The sequence below is a fragment of the Pseudorca crassidens genome, chromosome 4 (assembly GCF_039906515.1).
Source record: "Pseudorca crassidens isolate mPseCra1 chromosome 4, mPseCra1.hap1, whole genome shotgun sequence".
NCBI lineage: Eukaryota > Metazoa > Chordata > Mammalia > Artiodactyla > Delphinidae > Pseudorca > Pseudorca crassidens.
This window is the reverse complement of record NC_090299.1, coordinates 64,499,435-64,516,399: the sequence shown is the minus strand read 5'-3', so window position 1 is coordinate 64,516,399 and position 16,965 is coordinate 64,499,435. Positions and strand designations below refer to the sequence as shown.

Genomic DNA, 16,965 nt, shown 5'->3' with positions numbered 1-16,965 from the left:
GAATGAACACATACACAAATATTGTTTGATCATCTATTTCATCAGTTCATTGCCTTCTGCCTAAGGGGTATAGAGGTTGATTTTAGTATCAGTAAATTGACTGTGTTCCAGGAGCACATTTACAGTGATTGTTCATAGTGTGTCTTTTAAAAAAACAACTCTGAATCTTTTTTTTTTTAATTTATTTATTTTTGGCCGCGTTGGGTCTTCGTTGCTGTGCGTGGGCTTTCTCTAGTTGCAGCGAGCGGGGGCTGCTCTTCGTTGTGGTGCGCAGGTTCCTCATTGCAGTGTCTTCTCTTACTGCAGAACACGGGCTCTAGGCACGCGGGCTTCAGTAATTGTGGCACGTGGGCTCAGTAGTTGTGGCACACGGGCTTAGTTGCTCCGCGGCATGTGGGATCTTCCCGGACCAGGGCTTGAACCCGTGTCCCTTGCATTGGCAGGTGGGTTCTTAACCACTGCGCCACCAGGGCAGCCCACAACTCTGAATCTTTTTTTTTTTTTGGTACGCGGGACTCTCACTGTTGTGGCCTCTCCCGTTGTGGAGCACAGGCTCAGCGGCCATGGCTCACGGGCCCAGCCGCTCCGTGGCATGTGGGATCTTCCCGGACCGGGGCACGAACCCGCGTCCCCTGCATCGGCGGGCGGACTCTCAACCACTGCGCCACCAGGGAAGCCCACAACTCTGAATCTTCAGCGAAGCTTTCTACATAATTAGAAATGAGCAGTGACACCAGAGAAAGGTCTAAGTCTTAAAAACCAGATTGTCAGCGGTTTTCACATGTCCACGAAGCAGAGGGGTCTGAATTTAATGAGGCATTTCTATAGCTTGGCAGATCCTTAGCCTGACTGCAAAAGTGGTATTTGTGTGACCCAGGCCTGTCAGTTTGCTGGATGACAAATCAGTTTGACGACAGAATCAGTGTGATAGAGCTTTATGGTGGTAGTTCTTTGCGTTGAAAAATAAAATTGATAGGTCTTCCACCAAATTAAATGAGTAGTTTGGTAACAAAAAAACACTACCTTGAACCTTTGAAAAATGTTGTGCAGTTCTCAGTCTTGACAGCCTTGACAGGAAGAGCCAGATCAAGACATCAAGGCCATGCTGGGTGTGGAGGTGCTACTATTTAATTAGTACCTCCCATGGGTAAGTGTATAATCTGTTTAAAACTCCAAGATAGACTCAATCAGTAATTCTCAACAGGGAGCAGTTCTGCCCCCCAGGAGACATTTTTGGTTGTCACGCATGGAGGGGGTGTGGGCATGTAGAGGGTAGAGGGCAGAGATGCTATGAAACATCCTACAGTGCACAGGACAGCCCCCCAAAACAAAGAATTATCACACCCAAAATGGCAGTAGGGAATGAAGTTCAGAAACTTTGGATTAAATGATACCCAAGGTTCCTTTGCAGCTCAAGTTCTGGGATTTTAGGATATTAGATTATGTACGTGAAAGAATTTTATGAGTTGCCAAACACTCTACTATAAATTCAAGCTACTGTTATGATACAAGCCATCGCTGCTCTCCTCCTCCTCTCCGGTATCTGTCTGGCAGTCATCCTTTCTGTTCTGAGCCAGATCCCTCAAAGGTGTAGGTCAAAAGAGCCAAGATAAGGGGTGAAACTAGAAGTCCCTCCTACTGCTTGTTCAGAGTTTGAGAAAATCCAGTAGACAGATGTGGCCAAATTTGCAGGTTCATCGTTTTCAGCGTTATCCCATTAACCTGTTGAGAAAAAGTATACGTGTGTAATGCTTATTTAAAGGGAACCGGATAGACGATTCTTAATAGGTATTTATGTGCTGCCAAAGCCCCATAGAAAATTCCCCCACGCCACCTCTCTGGAGTGGGTGGTGCTACCCCTCTCCTGGTACACAGCCAGCGTCCTTGGGAACCCACAGCCAAATGCCTTCTTTTCAGGGATGTGCTGATAGAAATGCCTGGGAAAAGTGAGCCTCTTGGCTTTCCTCTGTTTATCAGTCATTCACTGAATGATGCGCCTTGCCGTAACAAAATCTGTACAAGCATCAATACAACTTAAGCAACAATACAATTAACTCTTCTCAGATTAGCCAGGACCCGACAGAAGGAATGGCCCAGAAGGTCATTATTCTAGTGCCTCTTTATCCTTCCAGAATTTTCCCTAAATAAAAGAGAGTCATGGGAGGATTTTTGTGTCTCCCAAGGATCATGCCTTCAAATAGCACAAGGTTGCCGGCTGAGATAGAAAAAAAAAAAAAAAAGAGAGAGACCAGGCTTCAGTCTTCAGCTTACTGTGTGGGACCCCAGGTAAATTCCAAGTGTTCTGCCTCCAGTTTGAGCAGGACTTCTTTTACATGTTCAGACTGAGGTAACAGAAATGTCCCCATGCCAGAGGCTGGCTTGGTGGTGGGAGTGTGCTCTCTGCTGTTTACTCTAATGGGTGGTGGTAACTTGACACAGGAGCAGTAAGATAACCACTCAGCGTGAGGCCAAATCTTGGAAACTTTTTGCAGAAGCTGGTCTTCGATTCTGTTCCCCCTGATGTGTGGCACTAAATGTCACTTGATCTTGGAACCAATACTCTGAAATGGGTGCTATTACTAGCACTATCTTAGAGATGTAGACATGAAGCCTCATGTGACATGGCGAGTAAGTGGCACATTCATGATCTGAACTCCTATTTCTTCAACTCCAAAGTCTTTGCTCTTAACCAGAATGGCATATGTTTTATTATATCTACACATTGTGTATATGAGGTCATGCCTAAGAAGTGACTATTAGTAAAGACAAACATTTTATGGTATAAATAAGGGGACATTAAGAATAGAACTCTAGGGCTTCCCTGGTGGCGCAGTGGTTGAGAGTCCGCCTGCCGATGCAGGGGACACGGGTTCGTGCCCCGGTCTGGAAAGATCCCACATGCTGCGGAGCGGCTGGGCCCGTGAGCCATGGCCGCTGAGCCTGCGCGTCCGGAGCCTGTGCTCCGCAACGGGAGAGACCACAACAGTGAGAGGCCCACGTACCGCAAAAAAAAAAAAAAAAAAAAAAAAGAAAGAATAGAACTCTAACTGCAAACAGAGATAGAATTACCTCTTGGATAAATACATTCTAAAACCTTCTACTGGATTAAATTCCATCTAGTGCTGGAAGACACTGCTCACTACTGAATATTAACTTCAAATTGCAGTGTGTCCGTTGGTCAGCGAATAAAACTCTTCCAAGAATTCCAATTCCAAATTGCCTATTAAACACACACACACAACACACACCTGTGAACCAAAGCTCACTGGTAGTTTGCATAATTCTAGAGTAAACTCATGCTCATTTTTGATCCTAAGACTGGTTGGTAAACACTGGAAATATTTCCCAGTACAGTGTTTACAGTGTTATCCCTTGCCCTCTAAAATGTCCCACTTCAGGGAATTCCCTGGCGGTCCAGTGGTTAAGACTCCACGCTTCCACTGCCGGGGGCCCGGGTTCAATCCCTGGTGGGGGAACTAAGATCCCGTAGGCCCCGCAGTGCAGCCAAAAAAAAAAAAGTCCACTTCAAAGTTAAAATCTTATTGAAATGTACTCTAAACTGGTACTAAGGGAATTCAGATCCTTGATGACTTCTAGTTTAAGTCTGAGTTAACCCCAAAATGTTATGTTACCCCAACAAGCTCAAACTCAACCTAAAATAAAGACAACAAAAATTCTAGCTAATAGTTCAGAATAATAATAGCTTGATTTGAAAGTATATTCTCCTCTGTTTTACATGCCAAACTGTGAATAAATGATTTGTTTTGAATATACTGCCATGTTTGTTTAATGCAAGCAGCCTTCAATGAAGACTAATGCGTTTTTAGTGTGTGCGAGCTCGGCTCTGTGTTGGGAGGGTCCTGCCTCAGGGGATCTGGCATCCTTGTGAACGACTGCACCATTTGCATCCAATGCAGCAAGTCTCTTCAGGTTCTTTCTGAAGAGCCTCTTGCAAACTGCTGTAGCCAAGGGTTAGGTGAGAAACAGGCTTACACTTGGACGCCTGAGCCACATCACCAATGGAGAATCACACTGCCAGACAGCTTACCTGCAGTGAACAGAATCTGGGAGGCTCTGATATGCCAGTCTACACCAGAACTCACAAGCTAGGCTTCTCATTCTGACTGGTTTAAAGTTGGCTGGGGTAATACCTCTTGCTTATTTCCCTATAAACACAAGAATCCTACATAGGGGTAAGAGTCTTACCTCAAGTTCATATATCTTTTTCTTTTTCTAAGTTCAGATTTCTTATGCTGACATTTCTTGAGCACTTGGTGCTAGGTTCAGCACTCAGAGCTTTGCATGGATCATTTCAGCCCAATGGTGAGAGTTAACTTAGTGCAGCTGTGGTACAGACTCTAAGCCACACTGTGGGTTCAAGGTAAGCTCCATGAGGATGAGGTCCACAGGTATCTGGCACATAGTAGGTGCTCAGTAAATATTTGCAGAATGAATGAATAAATGAACACAAACTCTTCTGTGTTTGTGTCACTTTTAAAATCTTAAGAAATTGTTCACATGAAAGTGTTAGGAGCTGAGCCAACAATCTTTACCAGATGTCTCTTCTTCTAGGCCTCACAAATTTGACCATGTAGTTAAATGGAAAACAGCTTAGAATGAGGGTGGGAAGGCAGCTCAAGAAGACTCTTTAAAATATGTTAGAACTTAAAACTTTGTCCTGAAATTAAGTCACTGCTCAGCATAGGAAACAGAGGGAAAAGTGACTAATACTTAGCAATAGGAATCTCTGTTACTTAGTCTCATTGATGTTCTCTGCACATCTCCTAGAGCAGAGGTTGGCAAACTTTTACTGTACCTGACCAGAGAGTAAACTTTTTTTTTTTTTTTTTGCGGTACGCGGGCCTCTCACTGTTGTGGCCTCTCCCACTGCGGAGCGCAGGCTCAGCGGCCACGGCTCGCGGGCCCAGCCATTCCGCGGCATGTGGGATCCTCCCGGACCGGGGCATGAACCCGTTTCCCCTGCATCGGCGGGCAGACTCTCAACCACTGCACCACTAGGGAAGCCCGAGAGTAAACATTTTAGCCTTTATGGGCCATGCAATCTCTGTCTGAACTAGTCAGCCCCACCACTGTACTGCAAAAGCAACCATCTTCAAAAAAAAAAAAAAAGTATGTATGTGTTCCAATAAAATTTTATTTACAAAAACAAATGGCAGGCTATATTTGGCCCATGGCACAGTTTACCAAGCCCTGGTCTAAAGCATGTCTAATTGTCTTAAGTTTTCTGTTTCATCTCTGACAGAAGGATCATACGGCTAATGCCGTATAGTTCCCCCCTTTTTAAGGCATTAAATAAACCATATATCTTTCACATATCTATGCCTTTGGCCTTGAAAACTCATTGAACAGCACACCATGTAATTTATTTAACTGTGGTATATTATCTTATAAAGACGAGAAGAATGGAGTTTGTAGCCCATAAGGTTTTATTGAATGTACCATTTTTTTTTTTTTTTTTGTGGTACGCAGGCCTCTTACCGTTGTGGCCTCTCCCATCGCAGAGCACAGGCTCCGGACGCACAGGCTCATGGGCCCAGCCACTTCAAGGCATGTGGGATCTTCCCGGACCGGGGCACGAACCCGCGTCCCCTGCATTCGCAGGCGGACTCTCAACCACTGCGCCACCAGGGAAGCCCGAATGTACCATTTTTAAATGGCCTCTAATGAAATCCTAATTTTATGGAATCTTTTAATTCTTTCTGCATCTCTGAGCTTTCTCACTCTTTTTTTTTTTTTTAGTGTGTGTGTGTGTGTTAAAATATACATAACAAAGTTAACCGTTTTACCTGTTTTTAAGTGTCCAGTTCAGTGGCATTAAGTACATTCACATTGGTGTGCAGCCATAACCACCAGCCATCTCTAGAACTTTCTCATCATCCTTCACTGAAACTCCATAAACACTAATTCCCCATTCTCCCTCCCTCCAGCTCCTGGCAACCACCATTCTACTTTCTCTCTCTATGACTTTGACTGTTTAGGTACTTCATCTAAGTGGAATCATATAATATTTGTCCTTTTGTGTCTGGCTTATTTCACTTAGGATGTCTTCATGGTTCATCCATGCTGCAGCATGTGTGAGAATTTCCTTCCTTTTTAAGGCTGAATAGTATTCCACTGAGTATACATGCCACATTTTGTTTGTCCATTCATGTGTCAATGGACTTTTGGGTTGTTTCTACCTTTTGGCTACTGTGAATAATATTGTTATGATCATTGGTGTACAAATATCTGTTTGAGTCCCAGTTTTCAGTTCTTTTGGTTATATACCCAGTAGTGGAATTGGTGGATCGTATGATAATTGTTACCTTTTTGAGGAACCACAATACAGTTTTCCATAGTAGCTGCACCATTTTACATTCCCACCAGCAATGCACAAGGGTTACAATTTTTCTACATTCTTGCCAACACTTATTTTGGTTTTTTGTTAGTTTCTATGTTTGGTTGGTTATAATAGGCATGCTAGTGGATGCAAAGTGGTATCTCATTGTGGTTCTCAGTTGTTTTTATGCTAGTGTTTGTAGTTAGTGTAAAAAATAGTTCTTTTAAACACTACATTAATTTATATCTCATGCAAATTATATATATATATATTCACATATATGTGCATTTATTCCTCTCCTAATGCCAAAATTATGTGAGATGGCTTCCAAGGACATGAAAACAGTAAGATGAATAATATACATAGCTAAATTCATGGCACTGGGGATATAGAAGACTAAAAAAAATGAACCAATAGCCACGATTAGATGAACCTGAGAGTGTGTTGTGATGTCCTATACAATTACAAAACTAAAGTGACAAAGTTAATCCTGAACTTGTTAGTGGCCAAAGAAAAAAGGGAAAGGGGGCCAGTAACATGATTCACTTATTCCAGATGATGAAAGCTCAGGAAAAAAAGGCTTTTCTTGGCTCGCAGATATAGGAAAATAAGCTATAACTATTTTAAAAGAGATGATATGTTACTGAAAGCAGCAGAATTTTTGGTGAAATTAATGGGGCTGGAATTGGGAATGACTCCTCTAGCCTGACTGTTATACAACTTTTTTTGTGTTAAATGGTAGTTTCAAAGTACAATTTTAGGGAAATAAGAAGTCAACTCCACATCTCTCAGGAGAGCGATAAGGACTATTCCTTTGGACTTTAGTCACTGTTTTATGTAGGACAACTATGTAAGATCTTGAATTCCCTCATATATGTTTATATATGTACCTGGCATTTGCTTCCCAGGTCACAGATTATAAATGCATATGTGTTTGTACAGATAATCTTCTTAAGAATATATCCTTATCTTCCTTTTGGAAGGAGGGAAAGATCTTCATGTTCAAATTTGATATTGAAATTTCTGCTTCAACTTGAAACTACAGGAACTGATGTATATTTTCAAATTTATACCAGAAAAAAGGCTTCATGATAACTGGATATGTTGCCAAACCAGCCTTCAAGCAGTTGAAGAGCAAAGCAAATTAAAAATAAGAATAGAAGCCGTATCAAACAGATGTTTTTAAAGAACTGAGAAAGTGTCAAAATTACTCTAAAACTGAAAGAATTGGTCTGAAGTTTTACCCAGAAGTTTGGATGAAGAATAATAACTGACATTTCTTGAGCATTTACAATGTTCCAGGCATAGTTCAAAGTGCTTTGTATGTATTAACTCACTTCTCTAAACTCAACAAAGTTAATACTACTGTCATCATTCCCATTTTATAGATAGGGAAACTGAGGCATGGGGTAGCTGAATATCCTTGCTCTAGGTCATACAACTAGGAAGTGTTAGAGCTAGGATTCACACACAACCACGCATTCTGGCTCCAGTGGCCAGTCACTGACCCACTAAACTGCAGGGGTCCCCAGCCTCTGAGGTACCGGTCCCTGGCCTGTTAGGAACCTGGCCGCACAGCAGGAGGTGAGCGGCGGGTGGGTGAGCGAAGCTTCATCTGTATTTACAGCTGCCCCCCATAGTTCACATTACCACCTGAGCTCCTCCTCCTATCAGCATTATGGTGAGTTGTATAATTATTTCATTATATATCACAATGTAATAATAATAGAAATAAAGTGTACCATAAATGTAATGCGCTTGAATCATCCAGGAACCATCCCCCACCCCCACCCCATCCGTGGAAAAATTGTCTTCCACGAACTTGGTCCCTGTCGCCAAAAAGGTTGGGGACCACTGCTAAACTGTACTGCCCCTTGATGTTACAGCAAATGAACCAAAGAAGTATTGGTTGGCCAATGGGCAAATATCTTCTGTTGTGTCCCTATATTTTCTTTTGTTTTGTTTTGTTTTGTTTAAATGATCAAACTTACCTTAATTATCCTTGAAATTTCCCTTAATATCCTTATGTAGAATTCCCAGTAGGAAATTTTTTTTTAACATCTTTATTGGAGTATAATTGCTTTACATGTATCCCCATATCTCCTCCCTCTTGCGTCTCCCTCCCACCCTCCCTATCCCACCCCTCTAGGTGGTCACAAAGCACCTAGCTGATCTCCCTGTGCTATGCGGCTGCTTCCCACTAGCTATCTATTTTACGTTTGGTAGTATATATAAGTCCATGCCACTCTCTCACTTCGTCCCAGCTTACCCTTCCCCCTCGCCATGTCCTCAAGTCCATTCTCTACGTCTCCGTCTTTATTCCTGCCTGCACCTAGGTTCTTCAGAACCTTTTTTTTTTTTTTTTTTTTTTAGATTCCATATATATCTGTTGGCATATGGTATTTATTTTTCTCTTTCTGACTTACTTTACTCTGTATGACAGTTGCTAGGTCCATCCACCTCACTACAAATAACTCAATTTCGTTTCTTTTTATGACTAATATTCCATTGTATATATGTGCTACATCTTCTTTATCCATTCACCTGTCGATGGACGCTTAGGTTGCCTCCATGTCCTGGTTATTGCAAATAGTGCTGCAGTGAACATTGGGGTGCATGTGTCTTTTTGAATTATGGTTTTCTCTGGGTATATGCCCAGGAGTGGGATTGCTGGGTCATATGGTAGTTCTATTTTTAGTTTTTTAAGGAATGTCCATACTGTTCTCCATAGTGACTGTATCAATTTACATTCCCACCAACAGTGCAAGAGGGTTCCCTTTTCTCCACACCCTCTCCAGCATTTGTTGTTTGTAGATTTTTTGATGATGGTCATTCTGACTGGTGTGAGGTTATACCTCATTGTAGTTTTGATTTGCATTTCTCTAATGATTAGTGATGTTGAGCATCCTTTCATGTGTTTGTTGGCAATCTGTATATCCTCTTTGGAGAAATGTCTGTTTAGGTCTTCTGCCCATTTTTGGATTGGGTTGTTTGTTTTTTTAAATATTGAGCTGCATGAGCTGCTTGTAAATTTTGGAGATTAATCCTTTGTCAGTTGCTTCATTTGCAAATATCAATCCCCCCCCCCCTTCTGAGGGTTGTCTGTTCATCTTATTTACAGTTTCCTTTGCTGTGCAAAAGCTGTTAAGTTTCATTAGGTCCCATTTGTTTATTTTTGTTTCCGTTTCTCTAGGAGGTGGGTCAAAAAGGATCTTGCTGTGATTTATGTCATAGAGTGTTCTGCCTATGTTTCCCTCTAAGAGTTTTATAGTGTCTGGCCTCGTAAATTTTTTTAAATGATAAAAAATGGAAAAAATTTAGTTGAATGATGAAACCTTATTCAGCTATTATAAATTATGTTTTCACAGTTTTAAGAGCGTGGAAGAATGCTTTTAAAATGAAGTAAAGCAGCAGGATGTAAATTTATTGGAAGCCCAGCTCCACCTCTCCCACCCTCCAAAAGAAACTATTGAAAGAAAGATGGGAAAGTTTAATTGTGGCTATCACTGGGTAGGAGAATTAGGAATAACTTTTTTCTTATTTTTCTTAATTTCCATAGAATTTACTTGAATACTATCACAGACCAAAAAAAATGAACTAAACCTCATTTTTTAAAAAGCTAATCAGGGGCTTCCCTGGTGGCGCAGTGCTTGAGAGTCCGCCTGCTGATGCAGGGGACACGGGTTCGTGCCCCGATCCGGGAAGATCCCACATGCCGCGGAGCGGCTGGGCCCGTGAGCCATGGCCGCTGAGCCTGCGCGTCCGGAGCCTGTGCTCCGCAACGGGAGAGGCCACAACAGTGAGAGGCCCGCGTACGGCAAAAAAAAAAAAAAAAAGCTAATCAGAGCTGTTCTCTACAAACGCAAAATACGAAGCTCCTAGTGATAATCTCACTGCATAACTTAAAATCATTTCCATGAGCCCTATGCTATAGGAGTGAAGGTGGCATGACTTAGACTTGCACTGGTGTAGCTATTTAATTTTAAAGTAAAATGAAAAATTCTGCAATAGTCGCATCTCCAGTATTCAGTAGCCACAAGTGGCTAGTGACAGGTTTTCCATCGTCACAGAAAGTTCTGTTGCTCAGCACTGGTTTCAAAGAAAGAACATGGAATCTGGAGCCATACGCCTTGAAATCAAGTCCTGATATGAGCTGATACTTGCTGTGTGAAATGAGCAATTTACTCAACCTCTCTGAGCCTATTTCCCCATAGACATTTGGGACTAATGATAATATCACTTCCCATGAAAGGAGATTAAGAAGATCAAATAAGATAATGCATGTGACAGTTCTCTGAAAACTATAGTGTAGTTTAACAGGTTGTTGCTGCTTCAGAAGTCCCCCAGCCTGAACTTAATCTAGCTCTTTGTGCACTGATTCCAAATCCATGAATGATTCATACCAAGAATTTTGCTAATAGGGAACAACACCGTAAAAATCAGACTTACCAGCTCTTAGCACAGTTCCCAGGACAAGTCCTTGGTAATGTGGGTGTTCCATTTCTTCCTTGTGAAAAGCTTCCACACACAGCTCTGTATCTTCAGTAACACCTCCTCGGTTTTTTCCTTAACAATATAAACACATTGCCCTCCTTCCATTCCTAAATGAAAAAGGCTGTCTTAAAAAAGAAAGCAAAGAGGTTTTGTCTGTCAACGAAATAAAGGGGGTAAAATGCTGTAACTAAAAGGAAGTCAGTCTGACTTGACAGTGAAGGAATTAAGCAAAAGATGTTGCCAACTGCTGCAAGAACGTGAAGTTTTCCCCAACAATGACAGCAGGTTCTCTATGCTTCAAAGCTATTGGGTTACTGACTAAGCGGAAGTACTTGCTCATTCTGATTTTTTTTCCCCCGAGTCACTTCTGGTTTTTCCTCCAAAACACCTTGCCCAATTGAGACAATTTTAGGGCTGCTGCATATCTAGAGTGGTCTCCATCTTATTTCTCATTCAACCCCCTGATAGTTAAGCGTGAGTCTTGTATGGCTTTGAAGAAGAAAGAAAGAAAGAAAAAAAAAAAAAGTCAAGTTCTGACTCAACTCGGTAAAGATTTCACACTCACCCCCTCCCTCCTGCCTCCCCCAGGTTTCCGCCGGGCTTGGATGCCTTTGACATTATGACCGCAGAGGATTCCACCGCAGCCATGAGCAGCGAGTCGGCCGCTGGGTCCTCCGCCAAGGTGCCCGAGGGCGTGGCGGGCGCGCCCAACGAGGCGGCGCTTCTGGCGCTGATGGAGCGCACGGGCTACAGCATGGTGCAGGAGAACGGGCAGCGCAAGTACGGCGGCCCGCCGCCCGGCTGGGAAGGTCCGCACCCGCAGCGCGGCTGCGAGGTCTTCGTGGGCAAGATCCCGCGCGACGTGTACGAGGACGAGCTGGTGCCCGTGTTCGAGGCAGTGGGCCGCATCTACGAGCTGCGCCTCATGATGGACTTCGACGGCAAGAACCGCGGCTACGCCTTCGTCATGTACTGCCACAAGCACGAGGCCAAACGCGCCGTGCGTGAGCTCAACAACTACGAGATCCGCCCCGGCCGCCTGCTCGGCGTGTGCTGCAGCGTGGACAACTGCCGCCTCTTCATCGGTGGCATCCCCAAGATGAAGAAGCGCGAGGAGATCCTGGAGGAGATCGCCAAGGTCACGGAGGGCGTGCTCGACGTGATCGTCTACGCCAGCGCGGCCGACAAAATGAAGAACCGCGGCTTCGCCTTCGTCGAGTACGAGAGCCACCGCGCCGCCGCCATGGCGCGCCGCAAGCTCATGCCCGGCCGCATCCAGCTTTGGGGCCACCAGATCGCCGTGGACTGGGCCGAGCCTGAGATCGACGTGGACGAGGACGTAATGGAGACCGTGAAGATCCTCTACGTGCGGAACCTCATGATCGAGACCACCGAGGACACCATCAAAAAGAGCTTCGGCCAGTTCAACCCGGGCTGCGTGGAGCGCGTCAAGAAGATCCGCGACTACGCCTTCGTGCACTTTGCCAGCCGCGAGGACGCCGTGCACGCCATGAACAACCTCAACGGCACCGAGCTGGAGGGCTCGTGCCTCGAGGTGACGCTGGCCAAGCCCGTGGACAAGGAGCAGTACTCCCGCTACCAGAAGGCGGCCAAGGGCGGCGGTGCAGCCGAGGCGGCAGTGGTGCAGCAGCCCAGCTACGTGTACTCCTGCGACCCCTACACGCTGGCCTACTATGGCTACCCTTACAACGCGCTCATTGGGCCCAACAGGGACTACTTCGTGAAAGGTTAGTGGGGACTCCTTGCCTGGGTAGGCCCAGGGATCCGCGTCTGCCGGGCGGGCGGCGTCGGGGGTGTGGTGGCTGTCATTTACCGAGCTGGTGGACGGCGACCCCCTTACCCACCCTCGTTTGGGTGTGGCTTCTGGGTTCTGTTCTTTGCTGGCGCTTAAGGCATGCACTTCTACAGCACTGAGAGAAATGCAGATCGTTAGTATGTGTGGGATGAGTGGTAGAATCATGGGCGCATGCACGCTTTTCCTGCGCTCAGTCTTTCCAGGGCCTACCTACTGTGGGGCTAGTCCGCAAGGCTCTGGGTTCTTAGGTTAAAAACTACGTGTGAAATGAAATCTTTAGAATGTTGGGGATTAGGGGGCACAGTGTTGTCGTTGGGTTTTTTGTTGGGGTTGTTTTGTTGTTTGTAGTCACTGGCTAGCCTGTAATGAAACCAGGCATTACACTGGGAAGCAGAACGCTTAGCCTCTGGGTCCTGTTCTCTGATTAACTGCTTCTGTGACTTAAGTCAGCCCCTCTAACCTCCCGAGGCTTGTTTTCTCACGCATAAAATGAGAAAGGTGACTAGCAGTTCCCCTTCCACAACTAACTTTGTTACAGTCTGTGAACATTTTTATTTATTGGAGTTGCAGTTGCAGTCCTAGGAACTCACCCTTCAAGTTCATCTCTTGCATTAAGCAGACATTTTAGGGTGCACCTAGGCTGGAACAGAAGGTGTGAAGCATCTTCCGGCTCATTGAAGGGCAGAGGTGTAGCCACCTGCAGCTTAGAGCCAGCGCAAACACCTAAGTGCCAGGAACCTTGAGCTAAGGTCCGCCTCCTGTACTGTTGCTATTGGTAGCTCATCATGTTTTGTGTTGTTATTATAAGCAGGCAGCATAAGAGGCCGGGGTCGAGGTGCAGCTGGCAACAGAGCCCCAGGGCCCAGGGGTTCCTACCTTGGGGGATATTCTGCTGGCCGTGGTATATATAGCCGATATCATGAAGGAAAAGGAAAACAACAAGAAAAAGGATATGAACTTGTACCGAATTTGGAAATCTCTGCCGTCAATCCAGTTGCCATTAAACCTGGTACAGGTCAGTATAAACTGGCGTGAGAATGGATCTTTTCAGTCTGAACCCCAGCCCTCCCTTTGAAGTGACTTCCTTGGGTACTTTTATCTGCATATGGGTTCCTCTTCTCAAAGGCAACCGAAGATTAGGCAAGGAATGTGGCCTCCTGGGCCTTCTTATCTAGAACTTAGGGAGATAGTCTAGTGTCTAGTTTTGACCACGTTCCAGTCAAACTTTCCGTTAGTGGGTTTTTCAAATGGGCATCACCAGTTGTTAGGCTTTTTTTCAATTAGGCAGATTCTCAACTAGGCAGATTGGGATGGGGTGTGCAGAGATAGAAGAACACGAGGCTCTTCTGTGTCTTCTACCAGCTAACAACTTTCTTCTCCTTACTCAAGCCTATTTCTACCACATGCATCGGAAGCCAGAAGGCGCATTTCTGTGCTAGTTCTGAGAGTTGCTGGGAAGGGTAGAAAATTCCCCTTCAGGAGCAAATAACACTGCTGTCTCTCGTCATGGTCTTAACAAACCAGAATGCCTGGGAGCAGCAGTGAAAGTTTTTGCGGCTGATTTCCAGCTCTCATTTCCGCCTTTTGCTGGATCCGTAGATTGGGGGTAGGGGCACTCAAGTAATTCAAGCCAGGGACCTTGAACTTTGCTTCCACCCTTCACAAACCAGGCCCCACAAACCAGTTTTCCAACATTGTTAGTGCTCGTTGGCCTAATGTGAAACAGGTCTTTCTGATCCTAACCTGCAAGGAGCTTTATTTAACTCCACAGTGTGAACATAGCACAGACTCCCTATTTACACACACCACACAAGCCCACACATGGGAGATTCTTCCCTGATCCTCCTCCAGACCTTTTCCCGGTCTCATGGAGGGTAGATTGAAGAACTCTTTGAGAACATCCTCACTTGGAAGCTCAGCCTCTCTGACTTTCTGTTGGCTGAGGTCTGCACTCCTTCTCCTGGCTGAAACAGACTCAAGGGAGCTGTGCGAGTGGAGCGTAGGTTGGCATTGGCCACATAGAGCTTACAAAGCATTTTCCCAGTACAGCTTCCTTTTGAAGTAATCCGGTGATTTTTTTTTTTTTTTTTTTTTTTAATGCCTGTGAAAAAATACTGCAATTTCTGCAGGTAAGTGACTCCTTAGACTGGATTTCCTTATAAATGCCATTGGTGCTTTAAGCAGTGTAAAACAGATCCTGTTTCTCCCTATAATTCCATAAAGCAGAGCCTGGATACAAGACTTGTCACTTCTACTTGTTGGGAAAGGGACTCCTGTTGGCATTAGCTTAAGACTTAACTAGAGAAAAGAACTCTTAAACAACCTTTAAGCATATAGTTGTGTTCTGGGGCATGTAGTAGCTGACAGCCAGAATAATCCAGAGTTGCTTAGTACAACTCAAATACAGCTCAAACTTATAACCCTTTCTGGGCCCTATCCCCGTGACCTCTATTTCTGATTAATCCAAAAAATTAGAACTATGTATTTTAGGAGGAACACCAGGGCAGTAGTGAAGTATCTGGGCACAAGATCACATGGATGGAAAGGCAGGTAAAAGATTTGGTTAAGATTTTAGGTATATTTTGGGCTTCCCTGGTGGTGCAGTGGTTGAGAGTCCACCTGCCGATGCAGGGGACACGGGTTCGTGCCCCGGTCCAGGAAGATCCCACATGCCGCAGAGCGGCTGCGCCCGTGAGCCATGGCCACTGAGCCTGCGCGTCCGGAGCCTGTGCTCCGCAACGGGAGAGGCCACAGCAGTGAGAGGCCCGCATACCGCAAAAAAAAAAAAAAAAAAAAAGATTTTAGGTATATTTTATTGAATGGCTGTATCATTGTTTAGCCCACAGTCATTTCTCTTTACCTTATATCGTCAGCTTTTATTAGAAGAAATTACTTACAGTTGGAGAAAAAACATAAGTGAAAGGTTACTTTGTGTATGCATTTCAATATTCTTGCTCTTCCTTGCAACACACACATACCACACACTCACGCAAACTCCCCCACATCAGGGCTAGTATTTTTTTTCTTTTTACCTCTCCTTATCATACATTGACATTCAATAACTGCTGTCTGTTTGAATCTCTGGTTGAAATGAGCCCTTTGGACTTGACTCACAGAAACATGTCTTTGAATTGGCAGGTACCACCAAAAACAGTCACTCTACTGCTTTGCTATTATGACTGGCCATTAGAAAATTAGGGAATTTTCCGTCTTTTATTATGTATTTTTCCTTGAGTCAGTAATATTGAAATCTGAAATGTGGGGTGGGGAGGATGTACACAGACCTCTGAGTTCTCAAAATGAAACCCTCAACAGCACCAGCTTTTTAAAACGTGGTGAAAGTGAAAAGGGCAGCGGGTCTGGTGACGAATTAGATGAGTGATAAGGAACCAGCAGTCTCCTTCTCACATTCTTGGGCCTCAAGCCTCTGCTCTCACTTCTTATTCTGAGACTGTTTTCTCAGAATTAGAAGGCCCTTTCTTGCTCTGTAGAACCTCAAGAGTAAGAGTCAAAATGCGATTTTCTGTTAGAAGCAGTAGGAAATGTGGGTGCAGAAACCTAACTCTAAGCTTTCCTTCCCTGATGATCTGTGGGGAGACCCCATTGGTACCCATGTGTTTCCTTTTGAAAGTCAAGTCAAGGGGAGGAGGGGTACCTGCCACCTCCTCTCTCTTCCTCTTGGGTAGCACCTGTACTGAGGGAGCCTTAGTTAGCAGGGAGAGCCCTTGGCTGCTAAACTTGGTTTTTAAAAATATTGAGAAAGTGATGGACCTCCTTCAGTGACTGGATGACTGACCTGTGTTTCCTTCTTACTTCTCTTGCAGTGGCCATCCCTGCCATCGGGGCCCAGTATTCCATGTTTCAGGCAGCTCCGGCTCCTAAAATGATTGAAGATGGTAAAATCCACACAATGGAGCACATGATCAGCCCCATCGCTGTGCAGCCAGACCCAGCCAGCGCCGCCGCGGCCGCGGCCGCCGCCGTCATCCCTGCCGTGTCCACGCCACCACCTTTCCAGGTAGGGTTCTTACTGCGGTCGTTGCGTTTGTGTGAGGCCTCATGTGTCGTGGATTCATTTAATACTCCACAGGAGAATTTACTGTGTGCCTAGCTCTCTGTTAGAACTATGGGACTGGATGACAGACAAATTTTGTAAGATAAATCATGGCAGGACAGAAAAATTTTTAGTAATAATTGTACTACCCCAATATCATCACTGTATTAAAGATGGGAAGTAATATGCAGAAATGGCATGTGTAATTTTTCACAGTGTCATAATATTATACATACTATTTTTTTTATGATACTGGATAAT

The 16,965-nt window shown here is 44.6% G+C and overlaps 1 protein-coding gene and 1 long non-coding RNA gene across 4 annotated transcripts in view; one reads left to right on the top strand and one right to left on the bottom strand.

Moving 5' to 3' along the window:
- Positions 1-16,965, top strand: part of RBM47 (RNA binding motif protein 47) — a 163,788-nt gene that overhangs the window by 139,345 nt on the left and 7,478 nt on the right. Inside the window, exons 4-6 of one of the 3 annotated variants that reach the window (XM_067735815.1) lie at positions 11,423-12,582; positions 13,462-13,665; positions 16,475-16,668. In XM_067735815.1, the coding sequence (XP_067591916.1) occupies positions 11,454-12,582; positions 13,462-13,665; positions 16,475-16,668 (1,527 nt within the window). In that variant the 5' untranslated portion in view covers positions 11,423-11,453. Of the gene's footprint in view, positions 1-11,422; positions 12,583-13,458; positions 13,666-16,474; positions 16,669-16,965 lie in introns of all 3 variants that reach the window. The other 2 variants (XM_067735814.1, XM_067735817.1) reach the window with 2 other exon arrangements.
- Positions 920-11,312, bottom strand: LOC137223659 (uncharacterized). The gene is made up of 2 exons (XR_010942961.1): positions 10,790-11,312; positions 920-1,722 (listed from the first exon to the last, which is right to left on the bottom strand). It is a non-coding gene; the product is annotated as an uncharacterized lncRNA (long non-coding RNA).